The sequence below is a fragment of the Girardinichthys multiradiatus genome, chromosome 8, assembly GCF_021462225.1.
Source record: "Girardinichthys multiradiatus isolate DD_20200921_A chromosome 8, DD_fGirMul_XY1, whole genome shotgun sequence".
Classification (NCBI taxonomy): Eukaryota; Metazoa; Chordata; class Actinopteri; order Cyprinodontiformes; family Goodeidae; genus Girardinichthys; species Girardinichthys multiradiatus.
Genome location: NC_061801.1, coordinates 26,211,464 through 26,235,001, shown reverse-complemented (window position 1 = coordinate 26,235,001; position 23,538 = coordinate 26,211,464). Strand labels below are relative to the sequence as shown.

Genomic DNA, 23,538 nt, shown 5'->3' with positions numbered 1-23,538 from the left:
AGGTAAAGATAAAGAAAAAAAATACATTGGCATGTAATTACAGTAGGTAGAAGATAAATAAACATTTCAGAGTTTTTTTTTCCTTAAGAATGTTCTGTCGAATATGTAGACAGCTTAAACAGGCTGCAGTCAGAGGAAACCATGGGCGCAGCCATTTATATATTCTTCTGAGTGTGTCTATATACACTGACCTGGTTAAGCACAAGATTTTTGTCAGCCTCAGATCTACGGCTACAAGTTGTGCATTACACTGCATCGTCAGTTAAGGGTTACAATGTTGAAGAAAGGTTTGATACTACTGAGATGTTACAATACAAACAGCTGGATGTGGTTTGGATATATTCATTAAAGGTTATATATTGAGAAATAAATATGTTAAAGTGCACATTTTTTAGATTTTATTATTAAACGAATTAACATTTATTACCACATAAACACACACAAAAGTACTGAAAAATGGTACCACTGAGTACCGGTATCGATTCCCAGGTATGGAGTATCGGTAGGGTATCAAATGTGAAAGGTACCCATCCCTAGCCACTATCATGTTTTGCTGTAGGGATGGTGTGTTCAGAGCATAAAACCACCTTCCCCATCCTTTCTGTGCACCTTACATGTTTTTTGGAAAATTGCTAAAGGGACCTCTGGCTTTCTTTTTGCCACAGTTCCATAAAGGCCATATTTGTAAGTGTGCAATTAGGCTGTTGTATCCACAGAAATATGCCTCCTGAGCTGTAAATCCCTACAGCTCCTCCAGCAATCCCATGAACGTCTTGGCTTCTTCTCTGAATAATGCTCTCCTTGTCAGTTTGGGTGGTCAGCAATCTTTTGATAGCTTTGCAGTTGTCCCATACTCCTTCCATTTTTCAGACAGCTTGCACCGAGCTCTGTCAGATACTAAAAGCTTGATTTTTGTAGCAGTTGTAGAAGTTTTATAACCCAACCCTACCTAAACATATCCACAACTCTATCCCCGACCTGTCAGGTGTGTTCCTTGGTCTCCATGATTAGATAAAAGGCATGAAAATTTCACAAAATGTCCCACTTCTGAGCCTTCTAAAGCTAAGTGGTCACTCAGGTTTTTTTTAAGGGTACCAAAGTGAAGGGCGCTTAATAGAAACGCGCGGCAAAATTTGTATTGTAAAAGAAAATTGTAAAAACAATTTCCTTCCGCTAGTATTTTACTTGTCCTGCTCTATCACATAAAATCTCAATAGAATTCATTTAAATTTGTGGTTGTAATGTGTCAAAATGTGAAAAAGTCCAAGAAGTATGAACACTTGTACCAAGGCAATGTCTGTCTGATATGGAATATTTTTTTACTTAAATAGGCAAGAAAAGTTAGCAATGGGTGTAAATTCTGCTTAGATATAAATAAAATTGCATTGAGATAAAACTGAATATTTAGATCAGTTTGTGTAAAATACTTTTAGATATATTCTAATATTCTGTTTGACCAGGTCAATGCACAACATTAATATATCTCAGAGAAATCTGATTTTCACAGCCTCTTTACAGATGAATTAATATATATATCACCACTCTACATAATGAACATCTTACATCTACCACAAAATCATGATTAAAATGGAGTTTAGTTTATATTTCACTGGTTGTTACCGCTGTCCTCAGGCACCTTTCTTTCCTTTTTTATTATTCATTTTCATAGTTCTGTCTGTTAAATGTAAAAGTCACAGAAATGGTTGTCCATTTTAAACCCAAGCTGATTACATAGAATAATAGAATTAACAATGCATCAAAGACTTTTCAGTAAGACATTTTTAAGTTATTCAATTAATCATTTAAGCCCGACTGAGCAATTTCTAAAAAAAAGTCTGAATTTAACCTTTACAAACCCAATCTGACCTTTTTTAGGCAACCAAACCTTGTATTTCCCAACTTGTTTCCTTTTTTCTCATTTGCTCCCAGTTACACTGATGTACAAAATAAACAAAGAAATCTGCTGCTGTTGAAAGACGAGCTCACCCTCCTCAGACTGTTGTTAGTGTGCCGGACGATATTCGATCCCTGTTGGATTACATTCTTTTAAAAAAATGCAACCAAGTTTATGTTGCTAAGTTTATCTCATTGTTTGTTTTTTTTCTCACTTGTTTCCTTGTGGCTTAGTTCTGTGTGTTGTTGGCCGCATTGATCGCAGGAGACCAAAATATGTTTCATTCTGTAAGAATTATGATTATTGATTAATTAATGTTTTTCAAGAATTATAATTTAAAATCATAATTTGAGAAAAACATTTTTTATTTCTTAACCAAAAATCATTACTTATGAATAGAAATCAGAGATTATGGGGTTAGAGCTCTTTAATTATTACAAATTATTAATCAAAACCACTAACTGTCACTGTTTATTCAACCACTTCACCGAAGATGGAGGATCTTCGACCTTGTTTTGACAGATAAATCACTCTTGCACGAAATAAACACAAACGCTTCTCTTAATTATACAGTACAGACCAAAGGTTTGGACACACCTTCTCATTCAAAGAGTTTTCTTTATTTTCATGACTATGAATATTGTAGCTTCACACAGAAGCCATCAAAACTATGAATTAACACATGTGGAATTATATACTGAACAAAAAAGTGTGAAACAACTAAAAATATGTCTTATATTCTAGGTTCTTCAAAGTAGCCACCTTTTGCTTTGATTACTGCTCCACACACTCTTGGCATTCTGTTGATGAGCTTCAAGAGGTAGTCACCTGAAATGGTTTCCAACAGTCTTGAAGGAGTTCCCAGAGATGCTTAGCACTTGTTGGCCCTTTTGCCTTCACTTTGCGGTCCAGCTCACCCCAAACCATCTCGATTGGGTTCAGGTCCGGTGACTGTGGAGGCCAGGTCATCTGGCGCAGCACCCCATCACTCTCCTTCTTGGTCAAATAGCCCTTACACAGCCTGGAGGTGTGTTTGGGGTCATTGTCTTGTTGAAAAATAAATAATGGTCCAACTAAACGCAAACCGGATGGAATAGCATGCCGCTGCAAGATGCTGTGGTAGCCATGCTGGTTCAGTATGCCTTCAATTTTGAATAAATCCCCAACAGTGTCACCAGCAAAGCACCCCCACACCATCACACCTCCTCCTCCATGCTTCACGGTGGGAACCAGGCATGTAGAGTCCATCTGTTCACCTCTTCTAAGCCGCACAAAGACACGGTGGTTGGAACCAAAGATCTCAAACTTGGACTCATCAGACCAAAGCACAGATTTCCACTGGTCTAATGTCCATTCCTTGTGTTCTTTAGCCCAAACAAGTCTCTTCAGCTTGTTGCCTGTCCTCAGCAGTGTTTTCCTAGCAGCTATTTTACCATGAAGGCCTGATTCACACAGTCTCCTCTTAACAGTTGTTCTAGAGATGTGTCTGCTGCTAGAACTCTGTGTGGCATTGACCTGTTCTCTAATCTGAGCTGCTGTTAACCTGCAATTTCTGAGGCTGGTGACTCGGATGAACTTATCGTCTGCAGCAGAGGTGACTCTTGGTCTTCCTTTCCTGGGGCGGTCCTCATGTGAGCCAGTTTCTTTGTATCACTTGATGGTTTTTGCGACTGCACTTGGGGACACTTTCAAAGTTTTCCCAATTGTTCGGACTGACTGACCTTCATTTCTTAAAGTAATGATGGCCACTCGTTTTTCTTTACTTAGCTACCTTTTTCTTGTCATAATACAAATTCTAGCAGTCTATTCAGTAGGACTATCAGATGTGTACTGTATCCACCTCCTGCACAACACAACTGATGGTCCCAACCCCCATTTATAAGGCTTGAAATCCCACTTGTTAAACCTGACAGGGCACACCTGTGAAGTGAAAACCCTTTCAGGTGACTGACTACCTCTTGAAGCTCATCAACAGGATGCCAAGAATGTGCAGAGCAGTAATCAAAGCAAAAGGTGGCTACTTTGAAGAACCTAGAATATAAGATATATTTTCAGTTGTTTCACACTTTTTTGTTCAGCATATAATTCCACATGTGTTAATTCATAGTTTTGATGCCTTCAGTGTGAAGCTACAATATTCATAGTCATGAAAATAAAGAAAACTCTTTGAATGAGAAGGTGTGTTCAAACTTTTGGTCTACACTGTGTGTGTGTGTATATATATATATATATATATATATATATATATATATATATATTTATTGAAGCCAAATAATCCTGATATACCATTAAATGGAAAGAGAAGTCCTCCTGGTGTGTTGATGCCTCGATTCCAGCGGTCAGCTGATAAAACGGTGAGCTGGGTGCTCTTAGCCACTATCAGCTGATCGGACAAAATCTCGGACAAAGAGTCATAAACTCTGAGGCGGGAACTCAGTGGAAAATCTCCAGCAATAACACTGGAACACTGAATGGTCAAACCACAAGGTACAGACCCCAGTTGCTTTGAATGAAAACTTTTTAAAAGTCCAACTTCTAACTCCTGGCTGATTTGAGATCAGCCGGACAAAACATTAACCACTCACAATTCAGCAGCGCTTGCGCAGCAAATCAAAACACCACTCAACATAAAACACTTCAATCGGTATTGCATGAAACAAGTTAATACCTGAGATTAACTACTGGTGATTCTAAATAACCTTAACTGCCTCATCCTACCCAGACCTCTAAATGCACCTATCCGGTTTAAAATAAAAAGAATGAAATTACTTTGATGTTGATTTCTTTTCTACACCGGTTGAGGATGGACGAAAAATGAGGGGGGATCACGTGTCCGTGATGAAATTAAGAAAAAAAAAACGAACGGTAATTTCTCATCCGTCCAGGAAGGGAAAAGATGAAGAACCGTTTAGTCGACTGAATAACAAGGAGGAAACTCATCTCCTTGGACATAGAACCTCTGTGGGTTTTCACCTGCGCCGGGTGTCGTCGTGGTCTTTGATCGGTGAATAAATCTGCTGATCTTTGTGTATCAAACAGATTTCCAGCTTTCAAGCTCTTCCGGGAATGGCCTTGTGGAGCAAACATTCGCCTGCGAGCTTTTGTCTCTCCAGATATATCCTCCGTTGTGCTGTCCTGTGAGACACGCGGGAAATGGCAACGAAACTCTCAATCTCAGCCAGTTTATACTCCCAGTGACGTCAGGGCTGCGACGTCTGTTGAGCTGCGTGTGTCAAAATGTGCGACCAAAATGGATGACCCCAACAATTCAAAACCATTTTGTAATGAAAAACCAAATATTTTACTTTTTTTTTTTTTGAGAAACAGCCCAAGTAATTGTCATAATAGGTTTGTAGTTGCTAACCCGGTTCCATTCAGATGCATAATATGAAGGCTTTTGTCCGAAATCAGTTTGCTGCTAGACAAGTTACTGTACTGTGTACTGCTACTTCTTGGAATGAAATTTTCATCACCTACAGCATTCCAAGAATTCGCAGGGTTTGGAATCGCAAAAAGGAAAACTACAGTTCTGCAGGAAATGCAGATTAAAGCAAGGAACACAAAGAAAGGGTTATGATGGAAGATAAATTTGCCTAACCGCTCAACCAAGCATAAATGATTAAACCGGTTACCAGGTGTAACCAAATGGTTTTGCAATCATAACTAAAAGGGTTCATTGTCCAGACATGCTGGTTACACTTCAACTATGAGAATATTTATTGACAGATTTCAGAGCAGCTCAAATGACCCACAAATGAACTCTGGCCCATAAAAGAAGTGAGCAACAAGCTGAGCTCAATGTCACTGCAGTTTGCATGTCAGCAGTTTTCTGCAGTTTTCAGCTAATGTCTTTGGGAATTGCCTTTTTTATGTAAAAGTATTATTTTGCATAAAGTATGTGAGCTCAGGTTCCTTGATAGAGGAAGTAGTTTTAAATAAATAAAAAACCTGAAAGGATTACAAGATTGTGCTTTCTTTACGGAATGAACAGGCTGTTTGTTGATCTGTTTTCAAGCTGTTTTCAGTTTTTATGTATTTAATGATCAAGGTAAAAAAAATATCAGATTATTATTTCACTTATCTGTCACCGGTCAGAACCGTTAAAGGGGCAATAATTGGCTGTGGAGGAGTTCAAGAGCCTGGAGATACTTTTTAAGATCACACAGAAAAAAGTGACATGGTCTGTCTTGTTAAAATGAAAAAGAAATAATTTATGACTCAATACTTTTTCTTTCCCTGAAATATTGATAAAAGAAGTGAAATCCTATCTTAGTGCCAGGTTTGTGCATGTATAAAAAACTATTTTTACAAGTTCCTCCTTGAGCTTTATTTTTAACCTCTTAATACTCACTTATTTTTGCTTAGAAATACAACCCATGTTTTTTTTTTATGTGTGTCTCATGTTTTTAGGGCATACTCCCTAGTTGACTCCAGTCAGGTGTCTACCTTCCTGATCTCCATCCTTCTTATCGTTTATGGCAGCTTCAGGTGAGTGATTTAAATGATAGCTTTCTGGTATCTCGTTACTAAGGAGACAGCTGTAGTGCAGCCTGGAATAAATTGAAAAGAAAGTTTTGTTTGTCTGAAAATGACTCTCCTTGTGTACTGTAGAAAAACTGTCCTTGAGACAAAGCATTTGTGCCTTCAACAACACACACTTTCTGCAGCATACACTTAACTAGTCATAGCAAGATAACCAAGCGGGACTGATAGGTCTGACATTGTCTCTGGTATCTGAAGTCTCAAGCAAGATCCTACCAAAAGAAAGGTAAAAGCTTCATAAAATCAACTGATAAAAACATGACTGACTCAAAAGCAACTACAGTTAATAAAGGTCTCTTCTTCATGGTCTTCTAGTAGTGCTTTTAGCTAGCTCACAAAGTGTCATTAGCTCTGTCTAATTTTGTTCGATTTAATCCAAAACATTTGTTGATAGATTAAATTTGTTTATGTTTAAGTATATATTATATTAAAAGAGACCTTGATTGGGATTGTTAAAGTTAAACTACAGAAGTTTGATTGATTTGACATCTTTTTACTTCAAATTTTGCGTTGTGTCTATTTTATACACTTTTTGCGTCCTGAATGAATTCCTACAATGGGGGCCAATTTTCAAAAGGAGATAGACTTTTCATTTTTAGGAAAAATGGTGTGTAATCTTGTCTAAATCACACTGTCTTCTGCTGCTTTTGCAGGTCATTAAACATGGATTGTGAGAACCAGGAGAAGGATAAAGACGGTAACCCCATACCAACAGGGTCTTTTAATAATGGCAACACAAACAACAGTAAGTGTTAAAAAGCCCAGGCCTTTACAAAGTGTTTTATTGGACTCATAAGTCCTGCAGTTGCTTGAGTGGCTGCTTTGATGTTTTGAAGTTCATGTGTTTATATCTGTATTGTTTTCCAGGCATTCAGACTATAGACTCAACACAGGCCCTGTTTCTGCCAATAGGAGCTTCTGTGTCTCTGTTAGTCATGTTCTTCTTTTTCGACTCGGTCCAGGTGGTCTTCACTATCTGCACTGCAGGTAACTATGCAGCTCCGGTGGGCAGCACAAAAGCACCACACATGTCGAATCATTACAAGGCTTTGCCATCGCTGTTTTCTAGTTACATCCTGGAGAATGTCTTGAAACTGAAGACCATTAGCTGCCCCATTTAACACAGAAATGACTGTTTCAAGCTGTCAAGGTGTATTAGGCTGAAGCTCTCACTGCTGTGCTTTTCTTCCTCTTCTCAGTTCTTGCTACAATTGCATTTGCATTCCTGTTGTTACCTATGTGCCAATATCTGACCAGACCCTGCTCCCCGCAGAACAAGTAAGGAAGCCATGTGGCCTTTTGTGTCTTCAAATATTCTCCATGCTGTTTTGTACCTTTCAAAAATATCCAGAACACTGCATGAAATGTGTATTACCATATCATCGTCAAGTCAGCTTCATAGCATTAGCATTTAAATCTGCAGTGCTGTATGTCTCCAAATACAGAACTAATAGAGGAACTAAAGCTTAGTGTAGCTGAAGCTAAAAGAGAACTTTTTATTGATACTGTAATTAAACAGATATCTTCCGTGATGCGGCGTAATGTCACCCCTTACCCCTTATAGATTTCATCTGTTTGTTGTTTTTTGTCACACAATTCTTTTATATCAGATTAAAAAAACGGAGAAATATAAAAAGCAGTTTTCAAATGATTACCCAAACCATTCTCAACCTATGTGAGGACCCAGACATTCAAGAGCATGTGTGAAACAGTCATTGATGTCTTTCAGTGTGGAAAGGCCTAAAAAAAATAAATCGAGGGTCTTGGAGCCACAGAGAGAGCTGTTGCCCACGAATGGAGAAAATATGGAATAGTTGTGAACCTTGCCAGGAGTGGCCGACCTACAAACATTATTCTTACCCCGGATTTACACAGCGTCCGTCTCCGAAATAAAATATGTGTATATTTATTAAAATAATAAATCTAGTCCGTGTTTAGTGAATTATTTTGAGAATACGGATGTGCTCGTTCATTTTCCTGTTGGTGCAGTGTGATCTGTGTAGATTGACTCCGACCTGGCTCCGGCGTCTGGCAAACAAAGAATTGGGCCGGATGTCGGTGCGCACGGCATCGCCCTGCGGAGGCAGTGTAAATGCTCTCATTGGCTGCATAATTACTGCGGAGTTCTTTCTGTGGCGGAGCGGAAACTGGCGCTTTAAGAATTGGGGGGTTAGAGTGCATCGACAATTCATCCAGGAGGTCAGAAAAGAACACAGAACAACAGTCACTGCAGGCCTCACTTAACTTATTTAAGGTCAACAATTATGATTAAACAATAACAAAGACTGAATAAAATGTTATATGTGGGTGAAAATTGAAAGATGTGCACACTGTTGCATCTTTTGTGAAACTAATGGAGCATTTCTGGAAAAGAAAAATATCGACAGTCAGTCATGGTGGTGGCAGAGTGATCTGTGGCTGCTTTGCAATGGACCATCAATGACCTGCAAGCCATTGATTGAACTATAGATTCTGTTCTTTAGCAGAAAATGCTGAAGGAAAAATTCAGCCCATCAAGTTGTGACCTCAAGATCAAGCCAGTTTGGAATACACAGCAGCACATCAACTCCTGAATGGCTCAAAAAAAAGCTTAACGAAAGTTTTAGAGTGGCCTAGTCAAAGCTTAGACTTATTTCCTATTAAGATGCTGGGGCATGACAGGAAACAGGCCATTCATGTTTAAAAACACCCCAGTGTGGCTGTGTTAAAAATATCCTGCGAAGACTGGACCAACATTTCTTCAGAGCGATGTAAAAGACACTTTACCAGTTATTGCAAATGCTTGATGCCAAAAGTTGCAAAACCAGTTATGAGATTTAAAGGACAATTACTTTTTCACAATCGGTTTTTTAAGTGGAGGTCAATTAAATAGATAGATACATGAAATCATCATTTGAAATCTGCATTCTGTATTTATTGAGGTTATTTTTCTCTGATCTCTAAACTTTGTTTGATCTCAAACATTTAAATCATTAAATCTTTTTTCAGAGCACTGTATATTATGTTTTGTTTTTAATTTGTTATACAAAAACAGTTTATTTAGTTTTTTGTTTATTTCTCATGTCTTCTGTTACAAATAATAAAAAAGAAACTTTATGTCACCAGGCAAAACATTAGAAAGAATTTCTTGTTTATAATGTTGGCCTGAAAGTGCTAAAACACTAAATATTCTAACAAAAAGGGAAGTAAATCTTTGGCATGCACACGTCTGAACTGTAAAAACACCTGTTCTCATGTCTTGTTCTGTGTCATTTTTACTTTCTCTTTTGCCGTTTCTTTGCGTTGCAGGATTTCGTTCGGCTGCTGTGGACGCTTCACCTTGGCTGAACTCTTGTCGTTCTCGCTTTCTGTTATGTTGGTCCTCATCTGGGTGTTGACCGGACACTGGCTCCTCATGGACGGTGCGTCTCTCAGTCAGGGCTCACATGACTAAGTTTTCCTCTCGTGGGAACGTCAATGGATGTTAGAAACATATTTCAGGGTTTCATTGAGCAGCTTTAAAATGAGAACCTTCATATAAAACCATTTAATCATTAATCACATTCTACATATTAGACTGGTCTTTTAATATTCAAAGCATCTTTGTAGGAATTTCCTGTGTTAGAGGCGACTTTATGCCTTTTACATTGCTTAAAAAATCCAGTTTTCATCGTCTGCTGAAGAAGGAACTTGGCTTGTTTGTGTTATCTTCAGGTTTTTACAGCAGTGCACCCGTTCTGAGAAGGAGCTCTGTTAGTCAGCTCAGCTAAAGGGGCTTCATGAAATGCAGACCATAAATACACAATGTGTGGTTCTGTAATTAAAAATGTTATTCAGTAAATGTTGCTGGTGGTTTTGCAGTCCTAGAAAAGATAAAAGTTCTTTATTATCAAAAGTTAAATGCAGTTGCTGCATTAAATGAAATTAAATCTTAAGATATAAATTAAATTTGAAATGTAATTTTCTGCTAAATGTGTCTTTTCAAGAAACATTATGAAATATGATTGTTTTGATAAATAAAATATAGGAAATCTGCTCTGACCTCAGTATGTCAGCTTGTTTTTACTAAAATGTGGAAATATGTTTTTAAATGCCACATTTTCTTTTTTCCCCCCTGCTGCAGCTTTAGCCATGGGCTTGTGTGTCGCCATGATCGCCTTTGTTCGGCTTCCCAGTCTGAAGGTCTCCTGCCTGCTGCTGTCAGGACTGCTCATTTATGATGTGTTCTGGGTAAGAAGTGATCCCACTATCAACTTTACCTGCATCACTAAAAGGCCATGAAATATGTCGACTCCAGCAGTTTTTCAGAAAACGACAGCAATTCTGGTTTATGACGGCCTTTATTTGCTCGTCTATATGGAGCTACTGCTTACTGCTTAGAATATGTATTCTGTGAGTTTAAAGAATGGTTAGTCAGTACTCCAAGGAGCGACACTTCTTGGAGTACTGACTTTTATTATACGTAGAGAAAATGAAGAAGCGTTATTGATGTGGTCTAGCTACTAAGGAAAACTGTTAACTCTAATTTTAAAAATTAACAGATCATCCTTTTGTTTTTTCTTTTGGGAAAACTCTTTCATGATACTGATCTGAGTCACTCAAGGGTGACAATACTCGATCCAATGCCACATTAATGTTTTAGAAAATGAATGTAATGTAAACGCTTGAAAACTCAGTGGTAACACATAGCATTTTATCAGGGTTTCAGGGCTTATCTTAGTATTATAATAGATTAATGGGGTCTTGGTTAACATTCAGGATGCTATATACCGTAAGCCACCGAAAACAAATATAGCTTTATATTCTTTCTCTAAAAAATGAGAACTTGTATGTTGTATATATAGATTTTCAACAAAAAAACATGTAGAAAATATAAAAAATATGTGCAATAACATGGTTTTATAAGAGTACACATCCTTAAGCTAATACTTTGATAAAGTACCCTTTAAATAAAAAATAGCATTCAGGTTTTCCTTGATGGGAGGATCTCAGCATCCCGCATCTCTTAAATTATGGAGACTTCTCTTGTCCACAGCCCTTTTTAGGAAACCCAATAAGTTCTGTCAAATTTAGTTCAGCTACGCTCAGACAGCTTTTTGGCCACAGTCTCAGTGCTGGTAGTTTTCCAGTTTGAAAACATTGACTATTATTGCTATGGTTTTCATCATACTAAAATTTCCAACTTAACACCAATAATACTAAGAAAAACATTTGATAGTAGCTCCATGATCTGAACGAGGTTTCTATGTCTGCAGCTCTGCTGTGCAAAGTCGTGTCCCACCTCAGCAAGATGACTCGGTTGATATTGACTTTGACATAAATGACTCTGTTACAAAACAATTATATCAAAAATAATTATTGTTTTTGACAACCTTAATTGTTGCTGATATCTATCTTATCAGCAGAATATTTTATTACTAAAGAGCAGGGCACAAAACACAGTTGTGTGGTACATGTGCAGAGAATCGTGCATTGTTTTTGTTTTGTATTTTTATTACAAATAAACTATTAATGTTTTTTAACCTGGAGCGTGGGGTGGGGTTGCATTATATCTAAAAGAAAAGAAAAAAAAGCCTCCATGTTTTCAGTTTTCACGATGTTAAACAATTAAACAGAACCATTTATTCTTGAATGGTTGGAATGTATGAACCTGACTGTTGTGAAGTGCCTTGAGACAACATGTGTTGTGAATTGGCGCTATATAAATAAAACTGAATTGAATTGAATTGATTTAACTTTATGTCAGTGCCAGGCTTTAAAATAAACTATACACAAACTATTTATTTTACCTTGAATGGTGTACAATTAGTTTTAAAGCAGCGCTCTGTGTCTCATACATGAGAGCTGTTATTACTGAGCCCCCTTCCCCACAGCGAGGCTTTAAAACATAAACTTAGTCGTTAAGAGTAAATAAGTGTGTAGACTCCTTTGTGAGTTAACATTTCTCTCAAGGAGTAATTGTTGTTTTTCGCTTATTTCCCTGTAGATTTAAGTTAGTTGAGTTTTTCCTACACGTCATTGTGTAATGTTGCTTCTGTATGACTGAGCTGCTGATCCTCTTCACCAGTTACCCAACTGGTCAAAGCTGATTGATGCAATTAAGGGGCTGAATGGAAAATCATTTTTTTGTTTTTGGAGGTGTGGGGAATAATATGCCAGCACAGCTGATGGTGTTTCTCTCTCCTGCTCTCTCCCTCCAGGTTTTCTTCTCAGCGTACATCTTCAACAGTAATGTGATGGTCAAAGTTGCCACTCAGCCTGCTGAAAATCCCATAGATGTTCTCTCCAGGAAGCTCCACCTGGGGCCGGGAATGGGCCGCGACGTACCCCGACTCTCCTTACCTGGCAAACTGGTCTTCCCAAGGTAATATTCATATTACAGTGGTGCTGGAAAGTTTTTGAATTTGTTCTGTATTATAGAACCTAAAACGAGTCTTTAAAAGTAGATGAAGACAAACCAAATTAACAAATGAACTATTTAAATTGTTACAATAGTTAAACTCAAAGTGTTAATTGAGGATTTGCCTCCATCTGCGTTTTCCTCTGATGTTTTAAGTTATTTGACAATGTCGACAATTGTGTTACCAAACTTTCCAGCACCACTGTAACCATGGAGGATGGGAAGGAGTGTAATTTGTAGAATTTCCTCGAGATTGACCTTTGCTGGTGTTTGCTTCGTTGTGTGATTTGTCGCTTTGCTAAATACTCTCAGAAGGGCTGTGTTCAAGCAGTTCATACCTGAGCTGCAGTGAAAAAAGTCTGAACCTCTGCTTGAAATGCGCTTCCAGAATGACCCCTGAGGCTATTTACCGACCGAAGAAAAGGCCGACCTTCAGGACAGATTGTCGCAGTTTTATTTGTGATCCGAACATTGGAAATCAGCACCATGTCTAGGTGTCGGTACTGATGTAGCTACTCTCGTGACGGGGCTTTCTCACGCTCAGGCTCTGCCTGCATCAAAGCCTTTCCAAACAGTGTACTGCATCCTCTCATGAGCCTGTTTGTTACTTTGAAGGGCAGCCAGATGCCAATTAGATGTGGCAGTGGTTAACAGTTGTGGCTCCTTAACATACAGTGCTTAACACAACTCCTCTTAACTTCTTAATTGTCTTTATCTGTGTAAACAATGAAATCAAAATGCAATTTGTTGACTCTGCAGGATTTCTAGCAGCCAATCAGAAAACCACGCTTTGTTCCTGCTTTTCATTTTAAGGAAAAGGAAAACAACAGTATAGGAATAAAGTGGTTTTGTGGTCGAATTTGCCCAAAATAAATTAGAGAAAAGTGTAGACAACTGAAGGTTCATATTTGAAGCTGACTGTTGAAAATACTGTGATGTTAGATTTTTAGTTGTTAACTGCCCGCAGCGATTCTCGGTCTGTCTCTTCTAGTGTTTCACCTTCGTTTCCACTCTGTGCCTTCATGCAGCTCCACAGGAAGCCACTTCTCAATGTTGGGAATAGGAGACATCGTGATGCCAGGGCTGCTGTTGTGCTTCGTCCTGCGTTATGATAACTACAAGAAGCAAGCAACCGGGGAGGTCCCGGGGCCCGGTAACATGTCCGGACGCATGCAGCGCGTCTCCTATTTCCACTGCACTCTCATCGGATACTTTGTGGGTAAGCAGCCAATCAATAGACAGCTGGATGCGAAAGGTCAAGGTTTTTTAATGTCTGCTTACAAGTCTGCCATTTTTCTTGCAGGACTCTATCTTTTTTATTATTTACTTTAGGGATTTTGAACATGTTGTGTCTCTGCAGGTCTGCTGACTGCCACTGTGGCCTCGAGAATCCATCGCGCTGCTCAGCCCGCTCTGCTTTACTTGGTTCCCTTCACCCTGTTGCCTCTTCTCACTATGGCTTACCTGAAGGTACTTTTACAGGCTAATTTTGCTCAAAAAACAAAATCACAGTAGCAGATTTTATTTACTGTACTCACTTGCAATTTAGGTGACAAATCTTCTGGTGTAATTGCAAAACAAAATGTTCATCATAAAACTGGTAGAGTTTTAGGGATGATTGACTTACTTATAAAAATATACACCACACTTTTCAGATTTTCTGTGCATTAAAAAGGGAAAAACTATATATACTTCTCTTTCCGTTTCACATTTCTTCACTATTTTGTGTGGTTTATCGCATAAATAATTCCTATAAAATACACTGAAGTTTGTTATTCTAATACGACATCTGAACGTGTTTATGTGAATACTTTTCTACGCCACTATATCAACAGAGGAGACTAATTGTACAGTAGCAAAAACTGAGTTTTTTTTACTCCAGATCCGTGATTTGTTGACTGATTGAGTGATATTACATTCACAGGGGGATTTGCGGCGAATGTGGTCTGAGCCTTTTCACACCAAGGCCAGCAGCTCTCGCTTCCTGGAGGTATGATGCAACCCGGTGACCCAACAACCAGCGCGGGGACGACTGCTGATCTTTTTCTCTTTATTGGAGGAAAGGAAAGAGGGCACACTCACCATGAGGCCATGTTGTCATCACTTCATGCTTTCCACCGATCTGTGAAGAAAATAAAATCTTGCAGAAAGGACACCAGAGTGTGGATCACAATGCCCAGACAAGGACTCATCTTTGCTACCTACATTCTTCACCATTTCATCTTCACTTCCTCCTTTACCCTTTCTTTCCTGTCCATTACAGCACATCCTGCCTACGCTGTTTTTGTGCTGCCTTCCTCTTTGTCTCCTTTCCTTTTTTTTTCTCATCCGCCCACCTTTCTACGTGACCCATCTCATATTTTCCACCTCCTCTCTCTCTCTTCTGTCTTTTTGTTCTGGATTCCTTTCTCTCGGATGAACTAAATGGACCAGGCCTCCCCCACCCACCTCCTTTTTTTGTGGACTTACAGTTGTGAGACATGGCTGGGGTTTATATGTATTTTTTTAGCATTGTCGTGGTCATTATAATTAATGTTATTATTATTGAAGAACTTTAACAAGTGGAGAAGAGTTGGAGTGTTGCAGTTGCACAGGAGCAGCAACATCATCCAGAGTCCTCTCTCTTCTTCAGTCTCCCTGTTTCATCACCCCTCCCTGATGGCTCCCCCTCCTGGTGCTCCTGCCCTCTTGCTACACTCCTTGTGCTACTCACCCCCCCAACACCCACCCACCCTTCTGTTCATCTGCTGTCCCTACCCCAACAGATAACTATGTATTTTATTTAGAAAGGTTTTATTCTTTGCATATACAGAAATGATGCATTACAAACTGTTAAGTCGTCGTTCCCCCCCCCCCCCCCGTCCTATGAGTCGGAGGGGGTAGCTTTTATTTGTATATATGTGTACACATGTATTTGCGGTATCATGAGTTTGTATTTGTGTTTGAGAGCATGTTGAAGAGGGCGGTAAACTGATGTCTAACAGCAGCCTGATTTTACTCAGATTGGTAAAGTGTGCAATAGAAACATCCTTAAAGAAAAAAGTACAAACGCAGACGACAGTTTCCCGCTCTAATCTTAAAGTGTGCGTGTGTGTGTGAGTGTGAACACGAGCAAGCCGTTATTTTACTCTTGTTTTAATTTGAAATCATCTTTAAAATGACGACAATAGTCAGGTTTGCATTGAGCTGTGTGTTGGATCAAAGGGCGTCAAGCACATGAAACACATGTAAATGGTTTATCTTGTAAAAACAGGGGAAAAAATATATAAGAAAAAATGTAGAAACTCCACAGAGGTCATTTTTCTCTTCAGTTTTCTGCAGATAGCAGAAATGTAAACAGTGTTTTTGTTTTGGTTTTTCCTTCTTCCAAATAAATGAATGTTAAATAAGATTTCCAGTCTGCTATTTTACTCTGACTGCATCATACATCGCTCTGAGTGTTAAAACTGTCAGCACTCTAGATTTAACTTATGGATAACTGCCTGGATTTTGCAGCTGCAGGTTAGGAACCTCTTCTGAATTTTGTAAATGTCAGCGTTTAACCTCAGCCGATGAAGACCCGACTATTGTCAGAGTTTAAACTCTAAGCTTTTGTATAAAGATAAATGGGTTTGGTAGATATGCATTGAATAGATGGATGGTTTGGTCCAGATAATGTTATCTTGGTAGCTGTTAAAGGCTGTATTTGTGTTTCTTGATTTAATCATAAAGTTTTGGATCCATGGAAGAGAGTTATAAATCAATCATTCCCAGGTCAAATATAATTAGGCCTGAAATTTTGTTCCTGCTTCTGTTTGTTTTGTTTCCCCACTTTTAGTGCTGCTTTTCATTTAATATGTGTATAAATGGAAACCGTATGAAAGGAAGAGATATGATGTACTGGCCACCATCATTTGCAATCTCTGAGAAAGATGGACAAGAAGGTTTAATGTAAATTTAGCTTTTTATTGCTGTAATATTAAAAATCTAAAAACAACCTTTAATTTGAGGTAGTTTAAAGTAGTGGGGAAGCCAAATCGCACATTTAGAGATAATTGCTTTATAAAAAAAGTTTTAAAAATCACATCTGGCACAATTATTGCTACTGTTGATGTTAATACTTTATAACACCCCCTTTTATTTAAACAGGGTATCAATTTGCCTTGTTGATTTGATAATGTTCTTTTTTTTTTTTTTCACCTGGAGTCCATTTGATTCTGTTTATTTAAACAATCTTGAGGTTTTAAAAAGTTCATGATGCTGTGCGCTCTAACAAGGTTCCCGGGACTTTTGGTGGAGAAACGGGCCTAGAGCATCACAGATCCTCCACTATGTGAGCATGAGGTTGCCAGAAGGCATAACCTTAGTCTCTTCTGATCAAAGCGTATGGCTCCAGTTAAAGTCACAGTGGAGTTTAGCTAGCTCAACGTTTACATTGTGATGGTAGGACAGAAAATGCTTCTTTTTTTTTTTCGGTATCTAATTGTCGTTATGGAGTCTTGGAGACCTCAAGATGCCACCTTCAGTTATGTCTCGCTCTCGGCAAGCTTTGGAGATTTTATTTTACTTCCCTGAAGGAAATAGGCCTCTGTGTTATATATTTATACCCCAGGGAAACATTACTAGACACTGATCAGTGTAAAGAATTATTCAGTTACATTTTAAAGGGGCTGTTAGGTGTATCTATTATGTGATCAGAATCAATACACTCAAATTAAAGGTTAAATTTTTCCTACCTTTTCCATTGTGAATCTAATGCTACAGCAATAAAAAAAAAAATGAATTCACCTTAAAGCTTTTCCTACATCTTTACCACTGTGGTCAATAAATGCAGATGGCACTGTATGAACAACCCTGTTTTTATTTTTTGTAAATGCTATCTATCTGTGCATGTTAAGTGTACAGTGTATCATTTTCCCAGATGAGGGCTACTGGACCTGTGGGCTTTCATCAGTGGAGTAACAGACGCTGCAGGTGGGAAAGACTTTTTACTGGTCAGCTTTGACTTCCACTGACCTGTAAAGGCTGAAGATTGAGGTGTTAAATTTTGGCCACCTCACCACTTATGGACATGGCAGGAAAATATATAGATTTATATGCATATATACATATGTTTGTGTGTGTATACATATATAAATACCAGATGATGATCATGCTGATATGTCTTTTTGTTTTTTATAGAGGATTTGTTTTTTTAGCCCCTGGTTTGTATGTTTTCCTATAGAAATTGAGTTTAGTTTCCTTTCCCCTTTCAGCTGATGACTTGAGCACCATTTTCACTCTGATTTTAAAGTGGAGTGGATTCTGTATAGAAGAAAGGTGAATAAACTAAATTAAGAACTGTGTAGTGTGCCATGAATCCTGCCCCCAACGTCCCTTCCTCTTCATTCAGGATCCTGCTGTAAATAAACCTGACACTAACTGTAACAGCAGTATCTCTTTCTTTAAGTTTAATAAAGAGAGTTTAAAACTCCAGAGGTTGACTCTAGTATCCTTGTGGAGGTGATGCAGCTCCTTCTCTTTAGATTTTCTTTACTAGTATTTGTGCCCCTTGAACCTTTTCACATTTGATCACGTTAATACCACAAACCTTATTGTATTGTTTTGGGATTTCATGTGGTGAGCTAACACATTATTGCAGATAATTGTGAATTTTGAGGAAATCAAATCTGAATGCTGTGGAGCACATTGTTGGCTTTTCACCACACATTGCGTTTTGCATGTAGGCCAAAAAGATTGATTTCACCTTACCAGAGCGCCTTCCTTCACACATTTGCAGTGTCCCCCCACGTTTTGTAGCAAACTGCGAATGGAAATTCTGGTAGCTGTTTTCATGCTAATTCTCTATAAAGGCTAGATTGGTAGAGTGCACAACTAAAAGTTTTCCTGTCAACTAATTCTCTCACCTGAGCTGTGGATATCTGCAGCTCCTCCAGACTTTACTGTGGGCTGCTTGCCTGCTTCTCTGATTAACACTCTCCTTGCCCAGCCTGTCAGTTTGAGTGGATGACTATGTAGGTGTGCAGTTATGCTAAACTGTTTCAGTTTTGCTTCAAAACTTGATATATATATATAGGCCATCAGTAACCAACCCCTACTTTAAATTTCTCCACAATTTTATCCCTGATCAGTTCGCTGTGTTCCTCTGTCTTCATGATGCTGTTTATTCACTGATGTTCTCCAACAAACCTCTGTGGCCTTAACAGAACACCTCTAATTATACTGAGATTATATACAGGTCCTTCTCAAAATATTAGCATATTGTGATAAAGTTCATTATTTTCCATAATGTCATGATGAAAATTTAACATTCATATATTTTAGATTCATTGCACACTAACTGAAATATTTCAGGGTCTTTTATTGTCTTAATACGGATGATTTTGGCATACAGCTCATGAAAACCCAAAATTCCTATCTCACAAAATTAGCATATTTCATCCGACCCATAAAAGAAAAGTGTTTTTGATAAAAAAAACGTCAACCTTCAAATAATCATGTACAGTTATGCACTCAATACTTGGTCGGGAATCCTTTTGCAGAAATGACTGCTTCAATGCGGCGTGGCATGGAGGCAATCAGCCTGTGGCACTGCTGAGGTCTTATGGAGGCCCAGGATGCTTCGATAGCGGCCTTTAGCTCATCCAGAGTGTTGGGTCTTGAGTCTCTCAACGTTCTCTTCACAATATCCCACAGATTCTCTATGGGGTTCAGGTCAGGAGAGTTGGCAGGCCAATTGAGCACAGTGATACCATGGTCAGTAAACCATTTACCAGTGGTTTTGGCACTGTGAGCAGGTGCCAGGTCGTGCTGAAAAATGAAATCTTCATCTCCATAAAGCTTTTCAGCAGATGGAAGCATGAAGTGCTCCAAAATCTCCTGATAGCTAGCTGCATTGACCCTGCCCTTGATAAAACACAGTGGACCAACACCAGCAGCTGACACGGCACCCCAGACCATCACTGACTGTGGGTACTTGACACTGGACTTCTGGCATTTTGGCATTTCCTTCTCCCCAGTCTTCCTCCAGACTCTGGCACCTTGATTTCTGAATGACATGCAGAATTTGCTTTCATCCGAAAAAAGTACTTTGGACCACTGAGCAACAGTCCAGTGCTGCTTCTCTGTAGCCCAGGTCAGGCGCTTCTGCCGCTGTTTCTGGTTCAAAAGTGGCTTGACCTGGGGAATGCGGCACCTGTAGCCCATTTCCTGCACACGCCTGTGCACGGTGGCTCTGGATGTTTCTACTCCAGACTCAGTCCACGGCTTCCGCAGGTCCCCCAAGGTCTGGAATCGGCCCTTCTCCACAATCTTCCTCAGGGTCCGGTCACCTCTTCTCGTTGTGCAGCGTTTTCTGCCACACTTTTTCCTTCCCACAGACTTCCCACTGAGGTGCCTTGATACAGCACTCTGGGAACAGCCTATTCGTTCAGAAATGTCTTTCTGTGTCTTACCCTCTTGCTTGAGGGTGTCAATAGTGGCCTTCTGGACAGCAGTCAGGTCGGCAGTCTTACCCATGATTGGGGTTTTGAGTGATGAACCAGGCTGGGAGTTTTAAAGGCCTCAGGAATCTTTTGCAGGTGTTTAGAGTTAACTCATTGATTCAGATGATTAGGTTCATAGCTCGTTTAGAGACCCTTTTAATGATATGCTAATTTTGTGAGATAGGAATTTTGGGTTTTCATGAGCTGTATGCCAAAATCATCCGTATTAAGACAATAAAAGACCTGAAATATTTCAGTTAGTGTGCAATGAATCTAAAATATATGAATGTTAAATTTTCATCATGACATTATGGAAAATAATTAACTTTATCACAATATGCTAATATTTTGAGAAGGACCTGTACAGCACAGGTGGACTCTTTAATAAATAGATGACCTCTGAAGACCATGGAAGTCAGAGTAAAGGAGGCCAAAAAATTTTTTATTTTTACAAACCTGTTAAAAGCAATGTTTCAGTTTCCTTCTGCTTCACAATCATGCTCTTTTTTATCACATTAAATCCCAATTAAATCTCAATTAAACAATGAGGTTTTAACGGGGCTAAATACGAAAAACCTCAAGGGATATGAAGAGTTTTGCAATTCACAGAAAATAAAAAACGAATCTTAAGCGCAACACACATGCTAACATTTATTATTCCTAAAATAATTACTTGTTTTGCTGACCTTGCTTGTATTTACTGGTTTTAGCTCGTGTGTTTGGATTAAGGTAGATCCAGAGTCTGGATTGGAGTTGAACTGCCTTACTGCAGCTTAAACAGCTTCTCAGACTGAATTTGAGACTGTATAATCATTTACATATTATTTTCAAAGCAGTAATATGGCTGGCATAGATGTCAACATCCCCACCACAGACTGACAGTATTTCCTGTTATTTAACTCTAAAACATAAAAAGGGGAGACAAGTTTATATTTTTTTATTTAATTTTATTTATTCTTTTCTTTTCTGAAAAGGTGTTATAGGTATTTTCTTCAAATATTATTACTTTCCTCTCTGAAAGTGCTTTGTTGTTTTCTATGTGCTGCTAATCCCTATATTGGCAAATTGCCTAATTATCTGCAATTCCAGTCTATATCACCAGATGGCAGCAAAGCATACATTTATGAAACCACAATATCATGAAAACCCCTTTGAGGATTTTGCAAGGATCGATGTTATTTAAGATTTTCAGACCAGATTATGCAGCCTATTCTCTTTTCTGATTATCACAGGAGCATTTCAATGCATTCAAAGCTAACATGCACCTGAAACTAAAGAAGAGGACTGCTTATGATCAACCCCATGTAAGATAAGCAAAATTGCACAATCAGGGGGAATTAGAGAAAGGAAATCAGCCCTTGATGGAGCAGTTTAACTGAAATGAAAGGCGTGCACTCATCACAGTCAGGTAATTGGTTCCTGCAGGGACCAGGCTGATATCTCCTGAGCCTTAATAGCACAACCAAGACGCTGAGTCAAGAGTAAATGTTTTTGCGCTAACAAAAGATCAGTGAATGAAGAAATGTGTTCCTTTCCATATAAATTACTCTCCTAGTATTAAATAGTCATGTTTATTAAAAATATACCTCAGTTTGATAGGACCTCTACTAGTTCTGGTTCTATGTTCACCATTATGTTTGTCCTGTTTAATTAAAGACACTCAGACAAATGGGCAGCTTGACCTGGTGAGTGACCAGCACACAGATGGGTGCGTGAAGAGGCTGATGTGGGGGATGATGAGATGGAGGAGGAGAATGCAGGGTGGGTGTGGGGAAGGTCGGTGAGGTCAAGACGGGCAGGGTCCACCCCTCTTTACCTATTGGCCGGAAAGCTTGATGATTCCCATCCAGCTTTGAAGCCTTGAAGTAGACAGAATTCCACCATGGCCATGGGGATTGTAGCATGTCATTTGTGAGAAATTTTTGCCGAGGTGGTCCTAAATCTGAGCTTGACCCTCATTTTTCTTTTTCTTGGAATGTATTTGAAAACGTTTGTGACTGATTGATCACTAAAATTATAGGTGAAAGGCCAGCTACAATTAGTCAATAAATGCTGCAGGATGAAATGTGTTTTTTAGAGTGATATGCATTTTAAAAACCTGTAATTTGCCAAGATTATCCTGAGTTCTGGGCTCTCTCATATGCTCTCTTGATCTCACCCCACAGATTTTTTATACGATTTAAGTCTGGGGACTGAGATGGAGGTCAATTTTCTGTGTGGTGAACCATTTCTGTGTTGATTTGGTCATATGTTTTAAATCATTATCCTTATCATCCTACTAAGTTACACAATGACGACTACTTTTGCATTTACTGGGAGAGGCCACCTGAATTAAATGCCCTGGTATTTCACAAAGGCCATTATACCCTGCATTGTAAAAATGGTTCCCAGGAGAGTGAAATAGGCCCACAGCATCACAGACCCTCCACCATGGATCATGGTGTGCTTTTCCAGGTCACCAGGTTGTTTTATTTTGTGTGTCAGGTGAATCATTTCTGTGTTGATTTTTCTTTATGTTTTGGATCATTGGCCTCTTAAGAGCCAATGACAACCAATTTTCAGTTTGCTAGTGGACTCCACCAGAATTGTATTTAACATGTCCAGGTTTTTATATATATACCATGCACTCTAACAGGACTACGATAAAATGCGAGGAGAAACAGGCCCACAGTATCACAGATCCTCCACTGTACTTAACAGGGGGCATGGTGTGCTTTTCCACTTGTTCATCTCATCTCCTTGATTTTTAACTATAGTGTATACTACTGACCAAAGCAAAATGTTTTAGTTAAAATCCTAGTCTAGAAAATCCCACATGTTTGCAATTGGTAGGACAGAAAACAACTTTTTTCAGAACTTTTTCCCAAACAAACAATTAGCAGATAATGTCTACTGGTTGCTGCCTTTGACAGAGAAACCGGCCCGCATCATCACACGTCCTCCACTGTATTTAACAGTGGGCGTGTGGTGCTTTTCAATATATTCATCTGATCTCCCTAACTTTTAAATATGATGGAATAGCAAGTTTAAATTAAAAAATATATATTTTTATTGAATTATTAAAATAGACCAATTGCAACCAACCAGTTCAGCTTGTTCTGGCTGAATCAACTTGATTAATGTCAGTGATATAAAAACAATATATAAGACAAGCACATTTCAAAGGCTGACTGCACTTCCAGAACATGCATGATACGTTCAAGCACATTACAGCAGCTGGCATTTATTCCTGTTCCAACTAGTGAACATATAGATTGAAA

At 38.7% G+C, this 23,538-nt stretch overlaps 1 protein-coding gene across 1 annotated transcript in view; it reads left to right on the top strand.

The window, feature by feature from the left end:
- The window catches only part of sppl3 (signal peptide peptidase 3), a 34,638-nt gene extending 18,432 nt beyond the window's left edge, over positions 1-16,206 (top strand). Inside the window, exons 2-11 of the mRNA XM_047372836.1 lie at positions 6,305-6,382; positions 7,090-7,181; positions 7,304-7,423; positions 7,636-7,714; positions 9,725-9,837; positions 10,539-10,645; positions 12,616-12,779; positions 13,844-14,034; positions 14,176-14,285; positions 14,740-16,206. Of these exons, the coding sequence (XP_047228792.1) occupies positions 6,305-6,382; positions 7,090-7,181; positions 7,304-7,423; positions 7,636-7,714; positions 9,725-9,837; positions 10,539-10,645; positions 12,616-12,779; positions 13,844-14,034; positions 14,176-14,285; positions 14,740-14,811 (1,126 nt within the window). The 3' untranslated portion in view covers positions 14,812-16,206. The remainder of the gene's footprint in view (positions 1-6,304; positions 6,383-7,089; positions 7,182-7,303; positions 7,424-7,635; positions 7,715-9,724; positions 9,838-10,538; positions 10,646-12,615; positions 12,780-13,843; positions 14,035-14,175; positions 14,286-14,739) is intronic.
- The last annotated feature ends 7,332 nt before the right edge of the window (positions 16,207-23,538 follow it).